General features: G+C 43.4%; 1 protein-coding gene across 2 annotated transcripts in view; it reads left to right on the top strand.

Moving 5' to 3' along the window:
• spdl1 (spindle apparatus coiled-coil protein 1) overlaps positions 1 to 27,009 on the top strand; it is a 60,339-nt gene that overhangs the window by 9,983 nt on the left and 23,347 nt on the right. For both annotated transcript variants that reach the window (XM_078209870.1, XM_078209871.1), the window contains exons 2-7: positions 13,137 to 13,319; positions 16,651 to 16,827; positions 18,198 to 18,392; positions 18,856 to 19,005; positions 20,659 to 20,757; positions 21,185 to 21,295. In XM_078209870.1, the coding sequence (XP_078065996.1) occupies positions 13,146 to 13,319; positions 16,651 to 16,827; positions 18,198 to 18,392; positions 18,856 to 19,005; positions 20,659 to 20,757; positions 21,185 to 21,295 (906 nt within the window). In that variant the 5' untranslated portion in view covers positions 13,137 to 13,145. The remainder of the gene's footprint in view (positions 1 to 13,136; positions 13,320 to 16,650; positions 16,828 to 18,197; positions 18,393 to 18,855; positions 19,006 to 20,658; positions 20,758 to 21,184; positions 21,296 to 27,009) is intronic.

The raw sequence follows: 27,009 nt of genomic DNA, 5'->3' as shown, positions 1-27,009 counted from the left end.
TCCTATCTTTTTGCACCAAAGAGGAATGAACAATTTGTTGCAGTTCATTCATCCACTCTTTGAATGTTTGCCACTGCCTATCCACCATCATAGCCAACTCACGCCTCATACCATCGTAATTTCCTTTATTTAGATTCGGGACCCTAGTCTCAATCAACTACAGCATTCCATCTTGATGACAAATTCTATCATATTATGGTCACTCATTCCCCAAGGAGCCACGCACAACTAGTTTGCTAATTACCTCTTCCTTATTATGCAATACCAAGTCTAGGATGGCCTGTTCTCTAGCTGGTTCCTCAATGTATTGGTCCAAAAAACCATCCCGTATACATTCCAGGAATTCCTCTTCTACGATATTACTAATTTGATTAGCCCACCTATATGCAAATTTAAGTTGCCCATAATTACAGGTATTCCTTTATTGCATTTGTCACTAATTTCCTGTTTAATGCCATTCCCAACCTCACCACGATCCCCACTAATGTTTTTTGCCCGTGCTGTTTCTCCGCTCTACCTATACAGATTCCACATATTTGAAACTAATATCCTTCCTCACTATTGCATTATTTTCCCCTTTTAACCAGCATTGTAATTGTAACCCCATCGCCTTTCCTTTTTCATCTGTCCTTCCTAAATACTGAATACTGCTGGATGTTTAGTTCCCATCCCTGCCACCATGTTTCCATAATCATGATGATAATGTACCTGTTTAATTCATCCACTTTTTATTGTGAATGCTCCATGCATAAAGACACACGGCCTTATCTGATTTCAAGAAGAAAGAAGCTCTTGGGGCTAAAGGGATATGCAGAGAAGGGGGGGGATCAGGATATTGAATTCAATCAAAATGAATGGCCGAGCAGGCTTGAAGGGCCGAATGGCCTACTTTTGCTTTGTTTCTGTGTTAAAGGTTGTCTTTCAACATTCGTTGTCCCATTCCCATTATTTTTCACTGTGGCCTATTTGAATCTGGCCCTTGATTTCTCCACCTACCATTTTTTAAATTCCCCTTTCTGTCTTCTTATCCTTGATTTCCCCCTCTTCTGACTCCTTGAGTAGATAGGTTCCTATTTCCCTGCCATTTTAGTTTAAACCCTCCTGAACTACTCTAGCAAATCTTCCCCATACGACATTAGTCCCAGTCCTGCCCAGGTGTAACCCATCCAGTTTGTACTAGTTCCACCTCCCCCAGAATAATCCTGATGTCCCATGAATCTGAAAACCTCCCCCACACACCATCTGTACAGCTATGTATTCATCTGATATATTCTGCTCTGATTAGCACATGGCACTGGCAGTAATCTTGAAATCACTACCTTTTTGAGGTTTTATATTTCAATTTACTTAATCCCTGTATTTTGCTTTTAGGACCTCATCCCTTTTTTAAAAATCTATATCATTTGTACCAATGACCACTGGTGGTCACCCTCCGTCTCCCAGAATGTCTGCTCTGAGACATCTTTGAGCCGAGCACCAGGGAGGTATCATATATCATCCTGGAGTCTCGTTTGTGGCCTCGGATATGCCCATCTATTCCCCTCACAATGGAATACTCCATAACTATTGCATTCCCACTCTTTTTACTCCTCCCTGTGCAGCAGAGTCAGCTGTGGTGCAACAAATTTGGCTGTTGCTGCTTTCCCCTAAGAGGCCATTCCTCTCAACATTATCCAAAGAGGTACATCTGTTTTGCAGGGGAATGGCCACAGGACATTGCTTCACTTCCTGTCTAGTCCTCTTGCTCTGCCTGGTGGTCACCCATTTCCTTCTTGTCCGAGGTGTGACCACCTCTCTTTAATGCTATATCAGGTGCTCTCCAGCTTGCAGGTGCTCCATAGTTTTCCCAGCTGCTGCTCTAGCTCTGAAACCTGGGCTTCCAGGAGCTCCAGCTGTAATACTCTGATTTTTGACAAATCACTGAATACAGGTCAAATGCTCAGGATAATTGCAACTCGGGAACTTTTTTGGTGTTATGAAACAGTCTACTTGTGTCTCTTTACTTTGTCAGTGGAGTTGTAACTGCCTTTGGAGGCACTTGGAACCATCTAAATAAGCGAATTTTGCATGTATAACAGGCAGATATAATTCTGGTTGCTGGTCTGGATGTGTAATATTCTGTAAGTCATTAGTATTTCACTTCTGACCTTCACATATCTTTCCCAGAGCTACAATAATAAGACAATTTCACCAAATATAGAAGTTATCAAGAGCTGTGATTAACATTTTAATTTCATCCCCTTGTTAATTTTCAATATTTTATTTGGTCTAGGTGATCATTGAGGCTTCTAGTTTGGTGTTTGCTGGGTGAAATTGTGAAGTAATTATATTCAATTAACATAAATTGGTCATTAACCCTGTAAGTGCTTCCAAATGTTCCTTTGATGTATGAAACAAAATAGAAAATACTGGATATACATTGTGTCAGCATCTATAAAGGAAAGGGGTGGGGTGGTTGTAGAGTGAGTGGGGTAGTAGGAATTACAACGTGCAGAGCGTGGGGAGAGCAGAAATTGTACTTGTTCCAGAGAGGGCATCCATATGTTAACTGATCTATTGGCCAGTTTGACAATCATTTATGTGAATTATAAGATCTCACAGACATTGAAAGAACATGGAATATGGGACTAGAGAGGAGTGATGAAGAGCATGCACACAAACATGAAAGAAGACAAAAATCTAATGTGTGTCAAATAAGTTAAACAGACTATGTCACTGAAACACTGTGGATCTGCAAGAAACAGGCCTGTGTTTTGGGCTCAGAACCTGGCTGATGCAGTGCTGTGATGAAGAGGCTCATGCTTCAGCTGCACCAAACTCTGGTTACACCACACATGGAATACTGTACACAGTTCTGGGCACCAAACCTTAAGAGGGATGTGTTTGCCTGGAGGGAGTGCAGTGTAGGTTTACTAGAATGTAACTTGGGATTCCCATGGGTTAACCTAAGAGGAAAGTGGAAATAAACTTAGGCTTGTATTCCATGTAATTTAGATAAACGTTTATCAAATTAATCCTTTAAGAGAACTACTCTATTTCTGTTACTTGGAAGTTGAAGACGAGGCGGGGACATTGTATAAAAATTAGGGCCAGACCTTTCATAGGTGAAGTTAGGAAGCACTTTTACATGCAAAAGATGGTGTAAGTTTGGAACTCTGTTATGCAAATGACAGTCGATGCTAAATCAATTATTAATTGTAAATCTGGCACCGAAATTTTGTTAGCCAAAGATATTAAGGGATGTAGAACAAAGGCAGGTCTCAGATCAGCCATGATGTCATTCGGTGGCAGAAAGTGCTCAAGGAGTCATCAACCCACCTCCAGTCTGGAGGACAGATGTTTAGAACAGAGGCCTTTAGTAAGAGCAGTGTAAGGAATAATTGGTTCTCTGTTTAGGCTGGTAAGGTTAGCACAGTGGCAACCGAGGCTAGTGAGAGGGCAGCATGAGTGGCACTGCTTCAAGTCAGTTGTCCGTGAATTGAGGCATGTGCACTAACCATGTTTTTTAAACATTTGATTTATTATTGTCACATGTATTGGGATACAGTGAAAAGTATTGTTTCTTGCGCATTATACATAGCATACTGTTCATAGAGAAGGAAAGGAGAGAGTGCAGAATGTCGTGTTACAGTCATAGCTAGGATGTAGAGAAAGATCAACTTAATGCAAGGTAGGTCCATTCAAAAGTCTGATGGCAGCAGGGAAGAAGTCAGTCTTGAGTCAGTTGGTACGTGACCTCGGACTTTTGTATCTTTTTCCCGACGGAAGAAGGTGGAAGAGAGAATGTCCGGGGTGCGTAGGGTCCTTAATTATGCTGGCTGCTTTGCCAAAGCAACGGGAAGTGTAGACAGAGTCAATGGATGGAGGCTGGTTTGCATGATGGATTGGGCTACATTCATGACCTTTTGTACTTTCTTGCTGTCTTGCAGGAGCTATACCAAGCTGTGATACAACCAGAAAGAATGCTTTCTTATGGTGCAGCTGTAAAAATTGGTGAGAGTCGTAGCTGACATGCCAAATTTACTTGGTCTTCTGCGAAAGTAGAGGCATTGATGGGCTTTCTTAACTATAGTGTTGGCATGGGGGGACCAGGACAGGTTGTTGGTTATCTGGACACCTAAAAACTTGAAGCTTTTGACCATTTCTACTTCATCCTCGTTGATGTAGACAGGGGCATGTCCTCCACTATGCTTCTTGAGGTCGATGGCAATCTCCTTTGTTTTGCTGACATTAAGGAAAAGATTATCTTCGTCGCACCAGTTCACCAGATTCGCTGTCATTCCTGTACTCTGTCTCATCATTGTTTGAGATCTGACCCACTGCGGTGGTGTTGTCAGCAATCTTGAAAACCGAGTTGGAGGGGAGTTTGGCCACACATGCATGACTGCATGGAGAAGATTACATACACGCAATACACCAAATATTTCTTAACGAGTTACAGAAAATGCTTAATCATTCAGCTATTCATAGAACTGTTATCAACTTAAAATAGAAAAACGAAAGAAATACTATGCTTGCATGTCTAGAATTTGCGGAGCATTACAATTGAACCGTAGCTGCTCTTTGGATGCAGGGGGAGCACAGAAGTGTTCAATCAGAATGCACCTCACTTCACGTGTATCACTTTAGTAAATACAGGTAGGGGAAAAATTACACTGACAAACTGGTGGAATCTGGCAACCCTACATCTGGACAATGGTCAACAAAATTAATTGATTTTATTTATTAAAGGAAATGATACCTAATTACATAAACCTTTAACTGAATTATTTGAATTTTCTTAGGAATTTAACCAATGGCTGAACTTTGTAGCAGTAGATCGATATGGAATTCTTGTGTCTTTACAAGAGGCTAGTAACGATGGAGTTTTTTGAGCAGAAAAGGGTTCCCTGGTTTGCAGGGCTTAGAATTAACATGCAGAAACTAATAGTGTAAAGTTGCTTATTGGCCAATTTAACAAAGTAAACTGTGTCTCCACCTATTATGTAAATTTGTTTTACAGTGCATTGTGTATTCTTAGTTGTATCTTGTTTTTAAATATGATTTAATTATAATTAGTTTAAAACAAATCACCTCCTATTTGGGTCAGCTGGAAATGGTGTAAATTTGTGCAAAATTCATTTTCTAAAGGTAAAAATCAATGAAACAGTAATTTCTTCAGAAAGACAAAAGTAGGCTGCCTTGGAGTTTGTGAAAGTGGTTGCTGTGACAACATTGTGACCTAGGCCCTGTATTTTATGTAAATCCAAGCGCAAAAGTGCTGAGAGGTTTAAACTGCATACACAAGAAGCTCTGTGTTTAATAGCATCATATGGTACTGACATTTAAATTCATTCTGAGTTATTCTCCATGGTCCAGGATATTAATGTTAATTGGGAATTTATGGTGTCTGCAGTGTACTCAAAGTAAGGAGTTACTGAAAGTGAAGTAGTTTGAGATTGGATAATACATGTGTCTGCAGTTATATATTTGTCTTTCGGAACAGTAGGCAGCAATTATGCAGGAAGAATTCCAGAAGCCTGTAGTTCAATATTATCTTAATTGTATAGAATTTGAACAGCACTCATCTGTTTTAGAAGGGCCATGAGCATTAATTATATTGCTGACATTTTTATGACAAAACAATTTATCAATATAGCTTCAACTTGGATTGTGTGTGTGGCAGAGATGGAACCTGTGAGTCACTTATTTTTAGGCTTGTGGCTGGCTGCTCAGCTGTAGTCCGTGCACGTCAATGCTTTGTACTATTCAACTGAGTCATGCAGCGACAGCATCAAGAAGATTCTCAAACAACTAAGCACTTTTGATGAGCTTTGGTACTGCTTGTTCCAAGCATTGCTGAAGCATTTGCATATATTGAACAGGATTTATTCTTCAGCTATAGTCCTGTACTGCAATTATGTCTGCAAAGTTTAACTTTTCAAATGTTTGCTTTCTTCCATTTTCTCAGCCTTTTTTGACTAGGCAGGCAACACTGGAATGAAGCATGATTAGTCTTTTGAGATTTGATCATTATTTACATCAAGAAAACTACTAGTGTTTTTTAAAAAAATGTAAATTAGCATTTTTGAAATGCAGTTACTCTTGCACTGCAGCTCGTTAATCATTCACGTTGATTTTATATTAAAAATATGTTTTTAAAGTGGCTTCATTAGGTTGCATCACGTATATTTGGCAATGAGCTGCCATCTTTGTTCATGCACTTTTAACTGGGCATGCCTAGATCTGGATTTATGTGATGGGAAGGAGTATATAGAAACACAGAAAATAGATGTAGGCTATTCAGCCCCTTGAACTTGCCCTGCCATTCATTATGATCATGGCTGATCATCCAATTCAAAAGCCTGATTCCACGCCCCCCCACCCCCTCATGTATCCTTTGATCCCCTTTTCCACAAGAGCTATATCTAACTCTTTCTTTAAAACATACGATGTTTTGGCCTCAATTGCTTTCCGTGGTGGCAATTCCACAAGCTTACCAGTCTTTAGGCAAAGAAATTTCTCCTCATCTCAGTCCTAAAAGGTTTATGCCCTATCCTTAGACAATGACAGCTGGTTCTGGACATCATCTCAATCGGAAACATCCTTCCTGCATTTACCCTGTCTAATCCTGTTAGAATTTTATAGGTTTCTATGAGATTCCCTCTTATTCTTCAACTCCAGCGAATATAATCCTAACTGACTCATTCTCTCTTCGTATGTCAATTACACCATCCCAGGAATCAGTCTGGTACCAAATTTTCTGTTTATTGCATATAGGAAGGTAAGGAAGTATTGTTGCAACTATACAAGACACTGGTGAGACCGCACCTGGAGTATTGTGCTTAGTTCTGGTCCCCTTATTTGAGGAAAGATGTAGTGGCACTGGAGGCAGTTCAGAGGAGGTTTGCTGGATTGATTCCAGAGATGAGGGGTTTGTCGTATGAAGAGAGATTGTACAGTTTCGGCCTATACTCTGGAATTTAGAAGAATGAGGGAGATCAAATTGACGTATACAAGATGATAAAAGGTGTGGATAAAAACATGGAGTGGATACTTCCTTTTGTGGGGTATTCTAGGATGAGAGGTCACAGTCTTGGGATAAGGGGTAGCAAATTTTAAAACAGAGTTGAGGAGAACCTACTCCCCCCCCCCCCCCCCCCCGCCCCGCCCAAAGGGTTATGAATCTGGAATTCGCTACCCCAAAATGTGGTGGATGCTGGGACAGTGAGTAAATTTGAGGAGTTAGACAAATTTTTAATTGGTAATGGGTTGAAGGATTATGGGGAGAAGGCAGGAAAATGGGAATGAAGAGCATATCAGCCATGGTCGAATGGCAGAGCAGACTCGATAGGCCGAATGGCGTCATTCTGCTCCTAATATTTTATGAACTTGAAGTCAAATCTTTTTCTGCCTGCCTGACCAAAGAAAATTACTAATTTGGCATTTACGATCACTGGTTCTTGTACTATAATTCTTGTAGTTAATCATTTTCTTTTGATTGAGGAAGAGAAAATATTCTTAGTTGCTTTAAAATATATCTGTGATATAAAAAATTTTTAAAAAATGACTTGGGTCATATTTGTTGGCTGCAGTTGAATTGACTTTGTGTTGGAAATACTAAAAATTCCTTGAGATTCTTGAAGGTGCAAATTTCATGATTTTAAAGGGTGCCAAACATTCCCGATTTCTGGATTATTTTCTATACTTTGTTTTCTCCTATACTATTCTGTCCCAGATCCTTTCAATTCCTCCCCCATCCAACTTGCCATGCTAACCCTCCAAATCTTCAGCATTTTCTTTCTGTTCTTTGCATAAGGTATTTGTTGATCTTGCTGCCAGATAAATAGAGGATATTCATGAGATGGCAAAGCAGTGTGCTTGTCTTGGGAGTCAACATTTGCTGGCCATGTTGTGTTCACATATATAGACATCATGTGAAGCTAGTTAGGACATATCCTTGAGGTTAGACCAATGGTTAGACGATGTTTTAACCATATTTCAAGGGTATCAAAGTTAACATGCAGGTGCAGCAAACTGCTGCTAACAGATCCTTCCACTGGGCACAAGATGCCCAAGAAGCAGGAATTCCCCCATCAGACTGCAGACATGCCTACCAGAGCTTACCTGGCAATTTGCCCAGATGGCATGAGTGGCTCCAGAATGAGATCCTTAATTGGCCCTCTGGCAGAAGTCTTAACCCTTCTTGCCCCATACTTAGTTGGGGGGGGGGAGAGGGGTGACGGTGTTGGGAAGGTGATATACTCTCCAACCTACATCATTACATGCCCACCTCGCAGGCCCTCTCCGGGGGGGGGGGGGGGGGGGGGGAGAATGTCATTAAATTCTACCCCATCTGTGTATCTGGCCATAGTCATATAGAAATAAATGAGTTGTTGCAAATCAAGACCCCCCAAAAAATGCTAAGTGCTGTATTTATGCAAAAACTGGAGTAAATTCCGCTACTTTTTTCAGCAGGATTTTCAAGATGAATCTCCCACATTCTGCATCTGAGAGAGCCCAAGCTTGAATCTCAATTAAAAATCTGTGGGCGTGGCATATTCCCGCTCGAGAGGCCGGTAGCATACTGTACATGCGCTGAGATCATCGCATGTGCACTGCCGGCCTCCTGATCGCTAACCAGCTCAATCACTGGCCAGCACAGCAACCTCCAATCGCTGCTTCTCCAACCCCCCACACCCTGATTGCTGGCCTCCTCGACGTGTCCGGGCCAGCCCTGTTTGCTGTCCAACCTCCCTCTGTCACCGATCCCAACTGCAGAGTGGCAGCTGGACCCCCCACCCCCACTGATCATCCCCAGAGGCCATGCCCCCTTGGCACTGCCTGTGCCCTGTGGATGGTGCCCCTGGGCATTGCCACTTTGCCCCTTGGGTGGTGCCAGGTGTCTAGGCTGGCACTAGGTTAGCAATGCCCAGAGGGCACCCCCGACCTCCTGGAGGGCCTCTACGGCCTCCCTTCACGCCAGCAGGGTTGTGCGCCAGCTCCCTGTTACTGGGGAGTTGTTGTAAACGCTGCTGGAGTAAAACATTCCTGGTGAGGGAAGGACGAAAGAGGCTAGTGGGCCCAGAGACTTCAGTCCTGGGCCTGCTAATAATTTTCAAATGAGAATTTCAGTATGGAAATAAGCTCCATGCCAATTTCCAGCTGACGACACTGGAAATCCAGAGGCCATGGCGCCCAGTGGGAAGCCCGCTAAATGGCTTCTGCTTAGCTAGCACAGCAGGCTGGGAGAATCACCCACCTGATGTCAGGAATTGAACTGGTTGCACTGAGCAGCAAAGCTGCAATTTTTAGAATTTAAATCAATTTTTTAGCCTTGTTTTCAAAATGGCTATGTGTAATGCTGAGGCCTGACCTCGAGCTTGGGCATGGAGTCATTGTGAACAACTTAATGGAGTTGCTGCTGAACAGAAACAAGAAGCCCTTGAAGCCTGGTGCAAATAGGCAGAAAACCACATGCTCAGACTGGTTCCAAATCTCTGCGACAAATATTGTTCCTATCTGACATGAGGTTAGATCAAGGGCATGGTCCAAGAGATTCTGTACCTAACTAAGCATTCTGTTACTCTATTACAAACAAGTTAATAACATAAGAACTAGGAGCAGGAGTCAGCCATCTGGTCCCTCAAGCCTGCTCCGCCATTCAATAAGATCGTGGCTGATCTTTTCATGGACTCAGCTCCACTTACCCTCCCGCTCACCATAATCCTTAATTTCTTTACTGTTCAAAAATTTATCTATCCTTGCCTTAAAAACATTCAATGAGGTAGCCTCAACTGCTTCAACTGGGCAGGGAATTCCACAGATTCACAACTCTTTGGGTGAAGAAGTTCCTCCACAACTCAGTCCTAAATCTGCTTCCCCTTACTTTGAGGCCATGCACCCTAGTTCTAGTTTCAATTGCCAGTGGAAACCACTTCCCTGCTTCTAACTGATCTATCCCTTCATAATCTTTATATGTTTCTATAAGATCTCCCCTCATTCTTCTGAATTCCAATGAGTATAGTCCCAGTCTACTCAGTCTCTCCTCATAAACCAACCCTCTCAACTCCGGAATCAACCTAGTGAATCTCCTGTGCACCCCCTCCAGTGCCAGTATATCCTTTCTCAAGTAAGGAGACCAAAACTGTATGCAGTACTCCAGGTGTGGCCTCACCAGCACCCTATACAGCTGCAACATAACCTCGCTGTTTTTAAACTTCATCCCTCTAGCAATGAAGGACAAAATTCCATTTGCCGCCTTAATTACCTGCAAACCAACTCCTTGTGATTCTTGCACAAGGACACTCTGGTCCCTCTGCACAGCACCGTGCTTCAATTTTTTACCATTTAAATAATAGTCTATTTTGCTGTTATTCCTACCAAAAATGGATGACCTCACATTTACCAACATTGTGCTCCATCTGCCAGACCCTTGCCCACTCACTTAGACTATCTATATCCCTTTGCAGACTTCCAGCGTCCTCTGCACACTTTGCTCTGCCAGTCATCTTCGTGTCATCTGCGAATTTTGACACACTACACTTGGTCCCCAACTCCAAATCATCTATGCAAATCGTAAACAATTGCGGTCCCAACACTGATCCCTGAGGCACACCACTAGTCACTGATCGCCAACCCGAAAAACACCCATTTACCCCCACTCTTTGCTTTCTGTTAGTTAACCAATCCTCTATCCATGCTAATACATTACCCGTAACACCGTGCACCTTTATCTTATGCAGCAGTCTTTGGTGCGGCACCTTGTCAAATGCCTTCTGGAAATCCAGATACACCATATCCACAGGTTCTCCATTGTCCACTGCACATGTAATGTTTTCAAAGAATTCCACCAAATTAGTCAAACATGACCTGCCCTTCATGAACCCATGCTGCGTCATTCAAGACATTGAAGAATGAAAGCACTTGGTCATAGACCAAATATGTTCAAAATAGAACACCTGATTCTTGGGATAATTAACTTTGATATACACCATACAACAACATTTGTAATTTGTGAGGTTGCTGCCTATTGACCATCGCACATACTTGTTTTTATCCTGCTCCCATTATTCAACTCCTATCTTAAAACCGTCTTGGCTATCTGCTACCCAGTATGACCATGTAAACACGTGAGGGGACACAAATTTTACACATCCCGTAGATTCAGCAAACAGTTAAACAATGGTGTCAGCTAAATTGTACCGTGGCATGTTAAAACTTGAAACATGCCAGGATATCACCACTTTTAAGCATTTCAGTATTTTGATTTGATTTATTATTGTCAGATGTATTAACATACAGCGAAAGGTATTGTTTCTTGCACGCTATACAGATAAAGCATACCGTTCATAGAGAAGAAAACAAGAGAGTGCAGAATGTAGTGTTACAGTCACAGCCAGGGTGTAGAGAAAGATCAACTTAATGCAAGATAAGTCAATTCAAAAGTCTGACAGCAGCAGGGAAGAAGCTGTTCTTGAGTCGGTTGGTATGTGACTTCAGACTTTTGTTTCTTTTTCCTGACGGAACAAGGTGGAAGAGAGAATGTCCGGTGTGCAAGGGGTCCTTAATTATGCTGGCTGCTTTGTCGAGGCAGTGGGAAGTGTAGACAGAGTCAATGGATGGGAGGCTGGTTTGCGTGATGGATTGGGCTACATTCACAACCTTTTGTAGTTCCTTGTGGTCTTGTGCAGAGCAGGAGCCATACCAAGCTGTGATGCAACCAGAAAGAATGCTTTCTATGGTGCATCCGTAAAAGTTGGAGAGTTGTAGCTGACATGCCAAATTTCCTTAGTGTTCTGAGAAAGTAGAGGCAGTAGTGGGCTTTCTTAACTATAGTGTCAGCATGGGGGGACCAGGACAGGTTGTTGGTGATCTGGATACCTAAAAACCTGAAGCTCTCAACCCTTTCTACTTTGTCCTATATAGCTACAGAACAAGTCTAAAAGCAATCCATGAATAGAATAGAATCTCAGAATGGTTACAGAACAAAAGGAGGCCATTCAGCCTGTTGTGCCTGTGCTGGCTCTATAAAAGAGCAACTCAACTGGTCCCACACCTATGCTGAATTTTACATGCCCCTGGTAGGTGTGTTTCCTGTAGGGTGAGGGATGGGGATGGTGGACATAGAAAATGGCTGGCTGCCTATCCTACACCTTCCCTCCCACCCGCTCTCATAATATTGGGGTGGGAGTGTGCTGAAATCGACAGCCTGTCCACCATATTTAAATGAACAATCAAGGGTCAGTACAGCTTGTTGTTTGATAATATGCTGCCCACACCATAATATGTTTGTTGTGGGCAGGAGTGGAAAGCCTGATTTTTCTTTACACAAAATGTTTAAAGGCTGGGATGGAAGTGGTGGGGTGGAGGGCTCGCTCTGAGGACAGAGCGCCGTCTCGACTGAACTCCTTCTTCCTACCCACTCCCTGTCTTCTTAATGCCTAATGGACCCAAATGCTCCTGGCACAAAACCCGAGACTTACTTGCCATGGGGTTCCTGGGCCTTGGGCTCCTCTCTTCAGCAGCAGTCCCAGCAACTTCAGTTGACAGCTTTCTGGTGCTGCCAGGACTAACGGAGCTGCTCCAGGGGGTGAGGCCTCTCCAGCGATGGGTGAAAGTCAAAACCAACATTATTACTCCGTGTTGTAAGGTAGGTCGGCATGGAGTATGCCATCAGTTCCTCCTGCCTATTGTCTTTGCCCCCACTGACCTGTGTATCTTTATCTTCAGATAATTACACATTTTCCTTTTGAAAGCCATGGTTGAATCTGCCTCCGCCACACTCTCAGGCAGTGCTTTCCACACCCTAACCACTTGCTGCTTAATTAGAAATGTTTTCCTCCGTTGCTGTTACTACTTTCCAATCAAGGTGCAATGATAAACTTTAATCCGATGCTATTGAACCAAGTTCTATTCCTGTGTATGTATTTATGCATCACGAGGATAGCTAGCGTCAGTATCCATCTGACAATGCGATCTCATGGTGTTTTATTTCAGAACCTTATATATGCATTTTATGTTGTGGATATTGGTTCCAGTTTAGTATTACAGGAAAACATTCCTTCCCCATCATCCTTATTAGCCCTGTGTCGATGGAAACTTTGTAAAACTTTAGTACCAAAAATAAAAAGCCAGCTCGCCTTGTTGCCTTGCAGGATTCCAAGATGACGACTGTTTCAGAGCTGGAAGAAGTTATCCAGCAGCTTCGGCAGCAGCTCCAGGAGTCAGAAAGTGAGCGGATGAAGGCGGCTCAGTATGGGCTCGAGCTGCTGAAAAATGAAGCAGAGCTGGATAACAAATTGACAGAAACAACAAATGAATTTGCTACTGTCAGAGAGGTAATGTGTGTCAAGATTACTCAAAATACAGTGAACTGTGAATTGAATGGGAAATTGATTCTCAATGCATACATTGTGTAACTTCAGGCTTATTTCCACCCAAGAAAGCAATTTCTCCTGTTTGCATATCAGCAAGTCACTGTAAGATAAGATCACCTTGGTGTTATTTTTGTCACCTACTTCCCTAGTCTTTTGTATTGTAATGAGATAGAATACCATTTTGGAGTTAACTGATGAATAAAGAACAGTACAGCACAGGAAACAGGTCCTTCGGCCCTCCAAGCCTGTGCCGTTCATTGGTCCAACAAGACCATTCGTTTGTATCCCTCCATTCCCAGACTGCTCAGCGTTTCTGCCTCCACCACCCTACTTGGCAGCGCATTCCAGGCCCCCACCACTCTGTGTAAAAAAAAAAAGAAGTCCCTCTGATATCTGAGTTATACCTCGCCCCTCTCACCTTGAGCCCGTGACCCCTCGTGATCGTCACCTCCGACCTGGGAAAAAGCTTCCCACTGTTCACCCTATCTATACCCTTCATAATTTTGTACACCTCCATTAGGTCTCCCCTCATTCTCCGTCTTTCCAGGGAGAACAAGCCCAGTTCACCCAATCTCTCCTCATAGCTAAGACCCTCCATACCAGGCAACATCCTGGTAAACCTTCCCTGCACTCTCTCTAAAGCCTCCACGTCCTTCTGGTAGTGCGGCGACCAGAACTGGACGCAGTACTCCAAATGTGGCCTAAACAGCGTTCTATACAGCTGCAACATCAGGCTCCAGCTTTTATACTCTATACCCTGTCCTATAAAGGCAAGCATACCATAAGCCTTCTTCACCACCTTCTCCAGCTGTGCTGCCACCTTCAAGGATTTGTGGACTTGCACACCTAGGTCCCTCTGTGTTTCTATACTCCTGATGGCTCTGCCATTTATTGTATAACCCTCCCCCCCCATTAGTGCTTCCAAAATGCATCCCTTCACATTTATCTGGATTAAATTCCATCTGCCATTTCTCCGCCCAATTTTCCAGCCTATCTATATCCTGCTGTATTGTCCGACAATGTTCATCGCTATCTGCAAGTCCAGCCATCTTCATGTCATCCGCAAACTTGCTGATAACGCCAGTTACACCATCTTCCAAATCATTTATATATATCACAAATAGCAGAGGTCCCAGTACACAGCCCTGCGGAACACTACTGGTCACAGACCTCCAGCCAGAAAAAGACCCTTCGACTGTTGCCCTCTGTCTCCTATGGCCAAGCCAGTTTTCTACCCATCTAGCCACCTCTCCTTGTATCCCATGAGCCTTAACCTTCTTAACCAACCTGCCATGAGGGACTTTGTCAAATGCCTTACTGAAATCCATATAGACGACATCCACGGCCCTTCCTTCATCAACTGTTTTTGTCACTTCCTCAAAAAACTCCTCCAAATTTGTACGGCATGACCTCCCTCTTACAAAACCATGCTGTCTGTCACTAATGAGATTGTTCCGTTCTAAATGCGCATACATCCTGTCTCTAAGAATCCTCTCCAACAACTTCCCTACCACGGACGTCAAGCTGACTGGCCTATAATTACCCGGGTTATCCCTGCTACCCTTCTTAAATAACGGTACCACATTCGCCATCCTCCAATCCTCAGGGACCTCACTTGTATCCAATGAAGAGACAAAGATTTCCGTCAGAAGCCCAGCAATTGCATCTCTTGTCTCCCGGAGCAGTCTAATATAGATGCCATCAGGCCCTGGGGATTTGTCAGTTTTAATGTTACCTAAAAAACCTAACACTTCCTCCCTTGTAATGGCGATTCTCTCTTACGGGTCAACACCTCCCTCTGAGACACTCCCAGTCAACAAGTCCCTCTCCTTTGTGAATACCGATGCAAAGTATTCATTTAGGATCTCCCCTATTCCCTTGGGTTCTAAGCATAATTCCCCTCCTTTGTCCCTGAGAGGTCCGACTTTTTCCCTGGCAACTCTTTTGTTCCTAACATATGAATAAAATGCCTTGGGATTCTCCTTAATCCTGTCTGCCAAGAACATTTCGTGACCTCTTTTTGCCTTCTAACTCCCCGTTTGAGTTCTTTCCTACTCTCTCTGTATTCCTCCAGAGCTCCATCTGTTTTCTGTTGCCTGGACTTAACGTATGCCTCTTTTCTTTTTGATCAGATCCTCAATTTCCCTGGTTATCCACGGCTCTCGAATCCTACCTTTCCGATCCTTCCTTTTTTACAGGCACATGCCTGTCCTGCAGCCACATCAACTGTTCCTTAAAAGACTCCCACATGCCAGACGTGGACTAGCCCCCGAACAGCCTCTCCCAATCAACAGCCACCAATTCCTGCCTAAGCCGGCTATAGTTAGCTTTCCCCCAATTTAGCACCCTACCCTTAGGACAACACTCATCCTTGTCCATTACTATCCTAAAGTTAACAGAGTTGTGGTCACTATTTGCCACATGTTCCCTTACTGAAACTTGACCGGGCTCATTTCCCAGAAATAGATCCAGTATAGCCCCCTCTCTAGTTGGGCCATCTACATACTGTTCCAAAGAAGCTTCCAGTATGCATTTTACAAATTCCTCCCCGTCCAGACCCCCAGCCCTAAGCACTTTCCAGTCTATACCAGGGAAATTGAAGTCTCCCACTACAACAACCCTATTTTTTCCTCTCATATCCAGAATATCTTGACATATTCGTTCCTCTACTTCCCGTGGGCTGTTGGGTGGCCTGTAGTATACCCCCAGCATAGTGATTGCACCTTTCCTGTTTCTGAGCTCCACCCACAGCGACTCATTACATGACCCCTCTAAATTGTCCACCCTTTGCACCGCTGTAATATGCTCCCTAACTAATACCGCTACTCCCCCACCTTTTTTTAGCCCCTCCTCTGTCTCGCCTAAAACACTTATACCCCGGAATATTCAGCTGCCAGTCCTGTCCTTTTAACCATGTCTCCGTCACCGCAACCACATCCAAATTCTGCGTAAGCATTAAGGCCCTAAGTTCGTCTGTCTTAGCCGTTAGGCTCCTCGCATTGAAGCAGATGCACTCCAGGCCCACTCGGGTCGTTCTGCTCCAGAATGCAAATTAAGTTTAATGGGAGGAAACCATTAGAATTGTAATTGCAAGATATCTCTGCAGAGCCCTACATTGATCAATTTATTTTGCCAAACTTTTTCCAACCTACCCCTTCCTCCCACTGTTCTATACAGTGTGCTATTATTTTCACCATCTTGCTTTCATGATGAGCTGAATAAGTTTGATTCTATGGAATAATAAATCACAAATTTTCTCATTTTAATTTTCTTGTGTTTTTTTTTAAAATAGCGCTTGGAACAGGAAAAATATTCATTGCAACGAGAGGTGGAACTCAAGAACCGTTTGATGGACAGTATGAATTCAGATATTGAGAGCATTAAACAGCAACAAAAAACTCAGCTGAGTCAACAACTGGAACAGCTAGAGAGAGTCCATGGTCGTGAAATCAATGAGCTGAAGGGCAAGGTGTGACACAATTCAAATTAACAAGGAAGGGGTGTAATTAAGTTTCACTCTGCGGTGTGATCAAGTACTTTTACATATCATTTGAAAATGCAAAGTACTCTTTGACGTCCAGCACAATTCTTGATAAGCAGTCATAAGGAAAGAATCCAACTATCTGTTAATTTAATTTTCATTCGATCTTCCAGGCTGCCAGCCCTGATGAGTACTATGCAGTTTTATGGTTTGCTTGCAGCAGGCTGTGCACCGACACTGTGTAAAAATTAATTGTATCAGTGACTTGGAAAAGAGATAGCTAACCTGCATCTCCTGAGAAGCATGCGGATTTTTGTTAAAATGGGAATTTCTGCAAGTATCCAGATACTCAGTCCCAATATGTGAAATGCAAAATGACACAAAAGATGTGGACAACTTTCTTTTCAATCTGACTTGGATAACAAATTATTTTTAACAAACTGCCATGTAACTCGATTTGTTTTTATCCCAAATGTGTCATCATATCGGGGGGCTCGGCCACGTGAGCAAATTGGGCACTTGAAAAGTAACTTGAATCCTGGTGTGACAAGGGAAAAGGAGCAGGAGCCGGATGCTATAATGGTGGAAGCAAATGGTGATGTTACTTAACAGTGAGCGCTAGGTTCATGGAACAAAATAGATGCTCTGGTAACTTTAGCAAATGAGAGATTTTGAGAAACTCGAACAAAACTTCTTGTAAGACATCTACTGAGCATAGTTACTTACCTAATACATTTAAAATTAGTCAAGTCATTTCCTTTCTAGCTTTCAAATGTTGGATACATCCAGGCCCAAGTCACGGTTCACCCCTATGCCACTGGCTGGAGGGTATAGGAGGAGACTGACCCACTTTTATTTTTAAGGCTAGTATGGGGAAGGAGAGAGTTTAATTAGGAGACAGTGGAATGGGTTAAGAAAAATCCATCATTATGTTCCTTTAGGAGGTTAAAAGTCTTTTGAGAATCTTCCAATTCCAATAATAGAGTGGCAGGACTAAGGAAGAGTGATAGTGCCTGATGAGCTATAGTCCTTGGAAATGGTATTACAAGTATAGCTGCCAATGCATGACAAAACTGTAGATGGGAGCTGCAGAGATAGCAGGCCCACCTTGGGAATAATTAATATCCGAGACTGTGACGCAACCAATTATGGCACCTGCTCTCCCTCTCTCTCTAGGGTATTGTTAAAAAGTGAAAAACTGGGCTACTTTTTATATGAAATTGCACAGGTTCTATTGCCTATGAGAGCAAAAATATGATAGTTGGTTTATATTTTATAATTAAATTACAAGAGTAAACTTTGGAGGGAGCATAGTGCCTTTTGAATATACATCTTTTACCCTCTGGATTTATTACTAGTTGGAAAAGCAGAAATCTGAGCTGGATGAAGCACAGCTTTGTGAGAAGCAGCTGAGACACAAACTTGATCACCAGAGTGAATTAATTAATGCTAAGAGCGAAGAATTGAGGAACCTATCTGAGCGTGCGCAGGAAACAATGTCATCTGAAGTGATGAGCCTTCAAGTGGAGAACATGGAACTTGAAGCTGCAAAGGTATGGGATTGGGATTTTTAAAATCCACAACTATTTTACTTATTTTCACTTGTTTGGTTCAAATGCCAACATACAGACTAGTTACCCTAACACTGGTAGTTACTCACATCCTTCACCATGGCGATACAACAAACTCAGAGGACCATTCCAGATCTCTTGTTCTTGCCACAATTCAGCACCCACCCTGACAGAAATAACATCCAATCTGTCAGTGCTATCAATCCTAATATTTAATGACCTATGCTGAAAAAGCATTCATAATATGTGCTTAACATCCACAAATGGTAGCATGGCTGAAGCCATTCTTGATGCAAATCTGCAATGCCCCACTGAGTGACTGTGCTGCTATACTGACTCAACATAGTGTTCTGGAATATACTTATTGGCTATAACTTACTGACAAATACCATGATTTGTTCCAGAATCCTGATTTCAAACTTTAAATGCATTATCTCTCATTCAGGGCAAACTGCAGGAAGACCTTAATGAAATGGTGTACCATCAGGAACAGTTGGAGCTGGCTAATAATAATCTTCAGCGCCAGGTTCAGCGACTGCAAGAGGAGAAGGAGGAACAAGAGAAAGAGATGGGTTCATACTGCAATGCATTGGAGGTGATCACATTTATTTGTATTTCCAAAACCGATCATTATTTCCAGACTGAAACACATCGAGATTGGACTGGATCCAAAACTGGCTACAATCCAAATTCTAACACCATGTAATACAGCTCAATTGCTGCTGCCTAATTGCCAGGATGTTAACCAGCCTGACCTTGGTCTATTTCAGAGCACCACAGATTCAAGTTTGTGTTGTAGGCATTCAATATGTCGAGGACAACTCCCCTCAGCCAATTATTTTATTATTTTTTTAAAAACTCGATCATATAATTTAAAGTAGAACAAAGCAAAGAAAAATACATTACAGGAACAGGCCCTTGGGTCTTCCAAGCCTGTGCTGATCATGATGCCCTAACTAAACTTTAAAAAAAAAACCTTTTTGTCCTCACTCAGTCCGTATCCCTCTATTCCCTCCCTATTCATGTACCCATCCAGATGCCTCTTAAATGTTGCTAATGTGCCTGCTTCCACCATCTCCTCTGGCAGCACGTTCCAGGCACCCATCACTTGCTGTGTGGAAAACCTTCCTCGCACATCTCCCATAAACTTTTCCCTTCTCGCCTTGAATCTGTGCCCCCTTGTAATTGACACTTCCATTCTTGGAAAAAACCTCTGATTATCCACCCTGTCTACATCTATAATATGAAGGAATATCTCAAACCAGCTTTCGGGTTGCAGAGTGCTTGGGTGCACGATCTTCATTTGTTTCTTATGCTCTCTGAATTTAATTGTTGCTCACCATAATATATTTGGCAGATTCTGCCCTGGCAGCTATTTTTATAATCCCTTCCCCTGAATTCTGTCCTACTTTGGAGTACCTCAGGTATGTGGTGGATGTGGGATGGAATCAGATCTTTGATTTGCTGTCTCTGGATCACATGATCCTGACTGTTCAGGGGTTGGTCAGTTTCAATGTGGGCAGATGCAGTCAGTGTCTTGTGCATTTGTCCTTGAAGAAGACTTCACTTGGTATCCCTCTTTGATCTCTCTACGGGTTCTAAATTACTTTATTTCTTTAGACCCAATCAAGCTATTTCTTGTATGTCAGGGATACCTGTCATTGAATAATCTAAAAGACATATAATGTTTGCTTCATATGGATTAGGAATGCTTTTATGCTTGAAATGCTATGGCATCTTCCTTGCCCTCGGGTTCCCTTTTGAGTTTCTTCATGTATAGGTGGGAGGTTTGGATGTTTTAAACCACAGAACTATAAATTGTTTTGAATTACTCTCATATAGGTTCTTGTTTTTATTTTCTACAGCATACAAGTGATTTAATTAAATTTTAATCTAGCAGTTTGCTCAAAGCAATACTCTAGTGGCTAATACAGTTTTAGTTTCCATGGACAAGAATTTTTTTTGTGTGCAGAATGACCAACAGTAAGGGCATTGGTAATCCTAGGCATTTAACATTCTTTGTGTTCTAATTAATATTTTCCGTTTCACAATTTAAAAAATCCCTGTTTTATAATTATTGGACCGCAGATGGATTTGAAGGAACTATGACATGGCCATGCCCAACAGCCTTTCCTTTTAGTAATCTTGATCAGTGTGGCCAAATTAGTAATATTCATGAAGTATTGGATGTGCAAAGATTATGATTACTTTTGTAGCTGATGTGATTTCCTTGTCTGCTTATATGCAGAAAGCACGAGTGGCTAACCAGGATCTCCAGATCCAGTTGGATCAGGCACTACAGGAGGCTCGTGATCCCAACAGTAAAGGGAACTCACTATTTTCTGAGGTATTGTATTTTGGATATTTCCAAATACCAGTAGTGAATAGCTTTTTAACAGAAAGTTTCCTCATTAGAACCAGATGGTATAGACGCAGATAAAAATTGTAAGTTCCTCCTATAGCGTAAAAATAGTGTGTGTTTTGTGTGAATTTATGCATGCATTCATTCTCCATCTACTATTCTCTTGCCTGGAGACTAAGTAGATCACCTGCTTCCAGGTTTTTGCCAGTTCTGTTCCCTTGGTGACTGCACTTGACATTCAGATTCGATTTGAAAGTTCATTGAATTGCACATTAGAAGAGAAAAATTGGAGATGGACATACCTAAAATGTTAAATTATTCGGGGGACAGGCTGAACTATGCAATGTGCAGACAACTGAAGTACATACTGTTGTAAATCTTTCAAAATTGAGCGATAGTTTCATTTGTTTAGGTGGAAGATCGTAGGGCAATGATGGAGCGACAGCTTATTGGTTTGAGAATCCAGTACCAGTCACTGCAGAAACAGCATGCATTCTCCCGTCAGCAGCTTCACCGAATGAAGGTACTGTTTCCATGATACAATTATGCATAATTTATGACACAAATTGATATAGATTATATATGCATTATATATATTATGCATCACCAGCTGAGTTTGGTGACATGCTCCCTGAATGATGGATTGTGCTACAACTTGTGCAGTGTTTCTCCCTATCATTCTGGTCCGTGTTAGCAAATATTAATTTTATGATGTCAAATGTTGGCAAAGCGAACATTCATTGCTCGAGATTTTCTGCCAGATGAAGAACGACGAGTGGGATTCTCCCAAAAAAGTTTTAAGTGCTGAATTTGTGTAAAAACTTGAGTAAATCCCACTTTTTTTTTCAGCAGGATTTTCAAAATGAATTTCCCACCCTCTGTACATCATAGATTGCCCGAGCATGAATATCTTTAAAAATCTGAGGGCGGAGCCTAATCCCAATGGAGAGGCTGGCAGCATAGCGCTGAGTGGGCCACTGCGCATGTGCCAAGATTGGCATTTATGCAGTAGCCCTGCACTGCCAGCCTCCCAATTGCTGGCCTCTCGGTTGCTGACCAACCCCACATCACTGGCCCCAACCCCCCCAACCATCACTAGTGCTGCTCCCTCTGTCACCGTTGAATGCAGAGTGGCAGCAGAACCCGCCACCCCCACCAACAGAAGCCCCACCCCTTTGGCAGTGCCAAGATGTCCCCTTGGGGAGTGCCAGGCGACCATATCCCCGACCTTCTGGGGAGGCCTCAATGGTCCCCGCCCCCCTCACTCCAGTGGGGTAGGGCTGCCAGCTCCCCACAAGTGAGAAGCTATTGTAAACCCTGCAGGCGTGAAACATTCCTAGCGGTGGAGGGAGACTTCAGTCCCAGGCCCGCTAATGAAATGGTAATACTCATTTGAATAAATTGTACAACTCCATGCTGATTTCTGGCGCGGAGCTGACGGTGCTGTAGACCGTGGTGTCCAGTGGGAGTCATTTACACAGCCTCTGCTTGAGCTTCCTGGCCCTCTGTGCTGCTTTAGCTGGGAGAATCGCCCCCAACATTTTGGAAAATATTTCTATCAATACTAAATGCAGAATTAAGACACTTTTGGGCTGAGGTGTCACCTCTTTTAGGGAAGGCCTGTCAAATTATGTGCCACTTGGGCATTTTATTGGATAGCGGGAGCTTTACCTGGGATCCAGGAATCTGGGAGCAGAAGCCCCACGTACCAATATGTTATGAATGCTGCTGGCTGCCTTCTTTTGAAAATAGAGAGAAAGTAAACTTCGTACCAAATGCTTTGTCCAGAGGTTTGTTCCTCATGCTCCCAACTTTGCCAGCAATTTCTCTTAGTTGGAGACTGGCAGCTGTATTGAATGGTAGTGCCATTGGGAAGACAGTGGCTTTGATTTGATTTATTATTGTCACATATATTAGCATACAGTGAAAAGTATTGTTTCTTGCATGCTATTCAGCCAAAACATACTGTACATAGAGAAGTAAACAAGTGTGTGCAGAATGTAGTGTTACAGTCATAACTAGGGTATAGAGAGTTAGAATGAAGTTACCGGTACTGCTTCACCCACGTCTTAGGACTGCTTCTGGATCCCCATGCCACAGATAGGTGATGGTGGGGAAGGGACTGTGGAGGACCCCACCATCACCAGCAAAGGGAGTTGGTTCTCAATATGTTCCCCCTCTTGTTGATGCCTGGTCTCTTGATCAGGCACCAAGTGCCTTTGAACTTTGTGAACATTAATTGTCCGTTTAAGGGCTTCAGTTGGGGACAAGGTAGGAAGGCTGTTCAAGAGCTTTCCCACCATGGACCTAATTGGGGTGGAGGTGGGAGAGTGGTGGGATCCCCACCCGCCACATCTGCCTGATTAAATGAGTTCTGTCTTCCATCCCCCATTTCCCCCAGGCCAACAAATATGCTGCAGGAGAGGGTATTAAATTCCGCCCTTTGTACCCAAACTTTTGAGTAAGATGTTAAACTGAGACATCTAGTTTGCCCTTTCAGGTGGACATACAAGAGCAATGGCATTATATTGAAGAAGAGCAGGGGAGTTAACCCTGGTGAGCAGGGGAGTTAACCCTGGTGTCCTTCAAATATTCCTCAATCAACATCACACAGTTAACTGGTCACTATCACATTGCTTTTAGTGGGGGAAAGGTTGTGCACAAATTGGGTGCTGCGTTTTTCTATATTTTCAGTGACTCCACTTCAAGAATGCCTCATTGGTTGTAAAGTGCTTGGATATGTCTGTTAGTTGCGAGAAGCACTGATAAGGGAAAGTCTTTGCCTTTCTCATCAAGTTCTTTGTGGACGACAGGAAGATTGCTGGAGTTGTGGATAGTGATGAACATTGTCAGAGAATACAGCAGGATATAGATAGGCTGGAACATTGGGCGGAGAAATGGCAGGTGGAATTTAATCCAGATAAATGCGAAGTGATGCATTTCAGTAGCTCTAATGTAAGGGGGAGCTATACAATAAATGGCAGAACCATCAGGAGTAGACACACAGAGGGACCTGGGTGTACAAGTCCACAGATCCTTAAAGATGGCAGCACAGGTGGAGAGGGTGGTGAAGAAGGCATATGGCATGCTTGCCTTTATTGGACGGGGCATAGAATATAAAAGTTGGCATATGATGTTGCAGCTGTATAGAACGATGGTTAGGCCACATTTGGAATACTGCATCCAGTTCTGCTCGCCACACTACCAGAAGGACATGGAGGCTTTGGACAGAGTACAGAGAAGGTTTACCAGGATGTTGCCTGGTGTGGAGGGTCTTGGCCATGAGGAGAGATTGGGTAAACTGGGGTTGTTCTCCCTGGAAAGACGGAGGATGAGGGGCGACCTAATAGAGGTGTATAAAGTTATGAAGGGCATAGATAGGGTGAACAGTGGGAAGCTTTTTCCCAGGTCGGAGGTGACGAACACAAGGGGTCACGGGTTCAAGGTGAGGGGGGCAAGGTTCAACACAGATGTCAGGGGGACGTATTTTACACAGAGGGTGGTGGGGGCCTGGAATGCACTGCCAAGCAAGGTGATTGAGGCGGACACGCTGGGATCGTTTAAGACTTATCTAGATAGCCACATGAACAGACTGAGAATAGAGGGATACAAAAGAATGGTTTAGTGGGCACATGAGCAGCGTAGGCTTGGAGGGCCGAAGGGCCTGTTCCTGTGCTGTATTGTTCTTTGTTCTCTTTAATTCTATGGTGTAACCGAGTAAATTGTGTCACTGGATTTGATGTTTGCTGTTCTATTTTTTTTTACTGTACTTCGTCCTTCCCTGATCTTCTGCCAATGCATCCTCAGGAGATCTCCATGCTCTTCTCCCCTTTGCTTTCCATTGAAGGATGATGTAAATCTATGATCTGGATCAGATAAGTGTTCCCTGCCTTATGCAATTGGAGGATTCTGGTTTAAAATGGGAAACAGGAAGACTCAACGTTACTTGCAGCTTCCCATGTGCCAGAACCTGCTGTATCCACTAGAAGACTGGCTTTGATTTGATTTATTATTGTCACATATATTAGCATTCAGTGAAAAGTATTGTTTCTTGCACGCTGTACAGCCAAAACATCCCACGTACTCCATGCGTTGGAGATCTCTACTGCTACTGTATCCCAAAGATACACAAGGCAAACACACCCGGCCGTCCCATCGTTTCAGGCAATGGAACCCTGTGCGAGAACTTCTCCGGCTATCTTGAAACCCATTGTACAAAGAACCCCCAGCTTTTGTCGCGACACAACAGACTTTCTACAGAAACTCAACACACATGGAGCAGTTGAACCAGGAGCACTCCTCGTCACAATGGATGTCTCAGCACTCTACACCAGCATCCCCCACGATGATAGCATTGCTGCAACGGCCTCAGTACTCAATGTCGTCAACTGCCAGTTTCCAGATGCAATTTTACAACTCATCTGCTTCATCCTGGACCACAATGTCTTCACCTTCAACAACCAGTTCTTCATCCAGACACACGGAACAGCCATGGGGACCAAATTCGCACCTCCATATGCCAACATCTTCATGCACAGGTTCGAACAAGACTTCTTCACCGCACAGGACCTTCAACCGATGCTATACACTAGACACATCGATGATATTTTCTTCCTTTGGAGTCATGGTGAGCAATCACTGAAACAACTATATGATGACATCAACAAGTTCCATCCCACCATCAGACTCACCATGGACTACTCTCCGGAATCGGTTGCATTCTTGGACACACGCATCTCCATTAAGGACGGTCACTTCAGCACCTCACTGTACCGCAAGCCCACGGATAACCTCATGATGCTCCACTTCTGCTTCCACCTTAAACACGTAAAAGAAGCCATCCCCTACGGACAAGCCCTCCGAATACACAGGATCTGCTCAGATGAGGAGGATCGCAACAGACACCTCCAGACGCTGAAAGATGCCCTCATAAGAACAGGATATGGCGCTCGACTCATTGATCAACAGTTCCGACGCGCCACAGCGAAAAACCACACCGACCTCCTCAGAAGACAAACACGGGACACGGTGGACAGAGTACCCTTCGTCGTCCAGTACTTCCCCGGAGTGGAGAAGCTACGGCATCTCCTCCCGGAGCCTTCAACATGTCATTGATGAAGACGAACATCTCGCCAAGGCCATCCCCACACCCCCACTTCTTGCCTTCAAACAACCACGCAACCTCAAACAGACCATTGTCTGCAGCAAACTACCCAGCCTTCAGGAGAACAGTGACCACGACACCACACAACCCTGCCACAGCAACCTCTGCAAGATGTGCCGGATCATCGACACGGATGCCATCATCTCACGTGAGAACACCATCTACCAGGTACACGGTACCTACTCTTGCAACTCGGCCAACATTGTCTACCTGATACGCTGCAGGAAAGGATGTCCCGAGGCATGGTACATTGGGGAAACCATGCAGACGCTACGACAACGGATGAATGAACACTGCTCGACAATCACCAGGCAAGACTGTTCTCTTCCTGTGGGGGAGCACTTCAGCAGTCACGGGCATTCAGCCTTGGATCTTCAGGTAAGCGTTCTCCAAGGCGGCCTTCACGACACACGACAGCGCAGATTTGCTGAGCAGAAACTGATAGCCAAGTTCCGCACACATGAGGACGGCCTAAACCGGGATCTTGGATTTATGTCACATTATCAGTAACCCCCACAGCTTGCCCCCTGGACTTGCAGAATCTCACTAGCTGTTCTGTCTGGAGACAATACACATCTCTTTAACCTGTGTTTAATGTTCCCTCCACCCACATTGTCTGTACCTTTTAAGACCTGGCTGGCTGTAGGATTCGCATTCTAATTAGTATTCTGCAACTTGATTTTGTGTCTGTTTGCACTGTTTGAGAGCACATTTCCACTCCATCTGACGAAGGAGCAGTGCTCCGAAAGCTTATGGTATTTGCTACCAAATAAACCTGTTGGACTTTAACCTGGTGTTGTAAGACTTCTTACTGTGTTCACCCCAGTCCAACGCCGGCATCTCCACATCGTATCCACTAGAGCCAGCAAAGATATTTGGTAAATATCAGAAGCAAAAGTGAACATTCTGCAAAGTAACTGGTCGATGACTCAAAACAACAGATGGTTAGCAACTGTGTTGAGCATGCTTTAGTTTGTCCTGAGAATGCAACCTGTGAAATATTATAATTTGGTTTAAATCATTTCCTGTTACATTGCATTATAGTTACCTTTATGAACCCACTGGACAGAAAC

Source organism: Mustelus asterias, chromosome 3 (assembly GCF_964213995.1).
Source record: "Mustelus asterias chromosome 3, sMusAst1.hap1.1, whole genome shotgun sequence".
In the NCBI taxonomy this organism is placed as follows: domain Eukaryota; kingdom Metazoa; phylum Chordata; class Chondrichthyes; order Carcharhiniformes; family Triakidae; genus Mustelus; species Mustelus asterias.
This window is presented reverse-complemented; position numbering and strand designations above follow the sequence as displayed.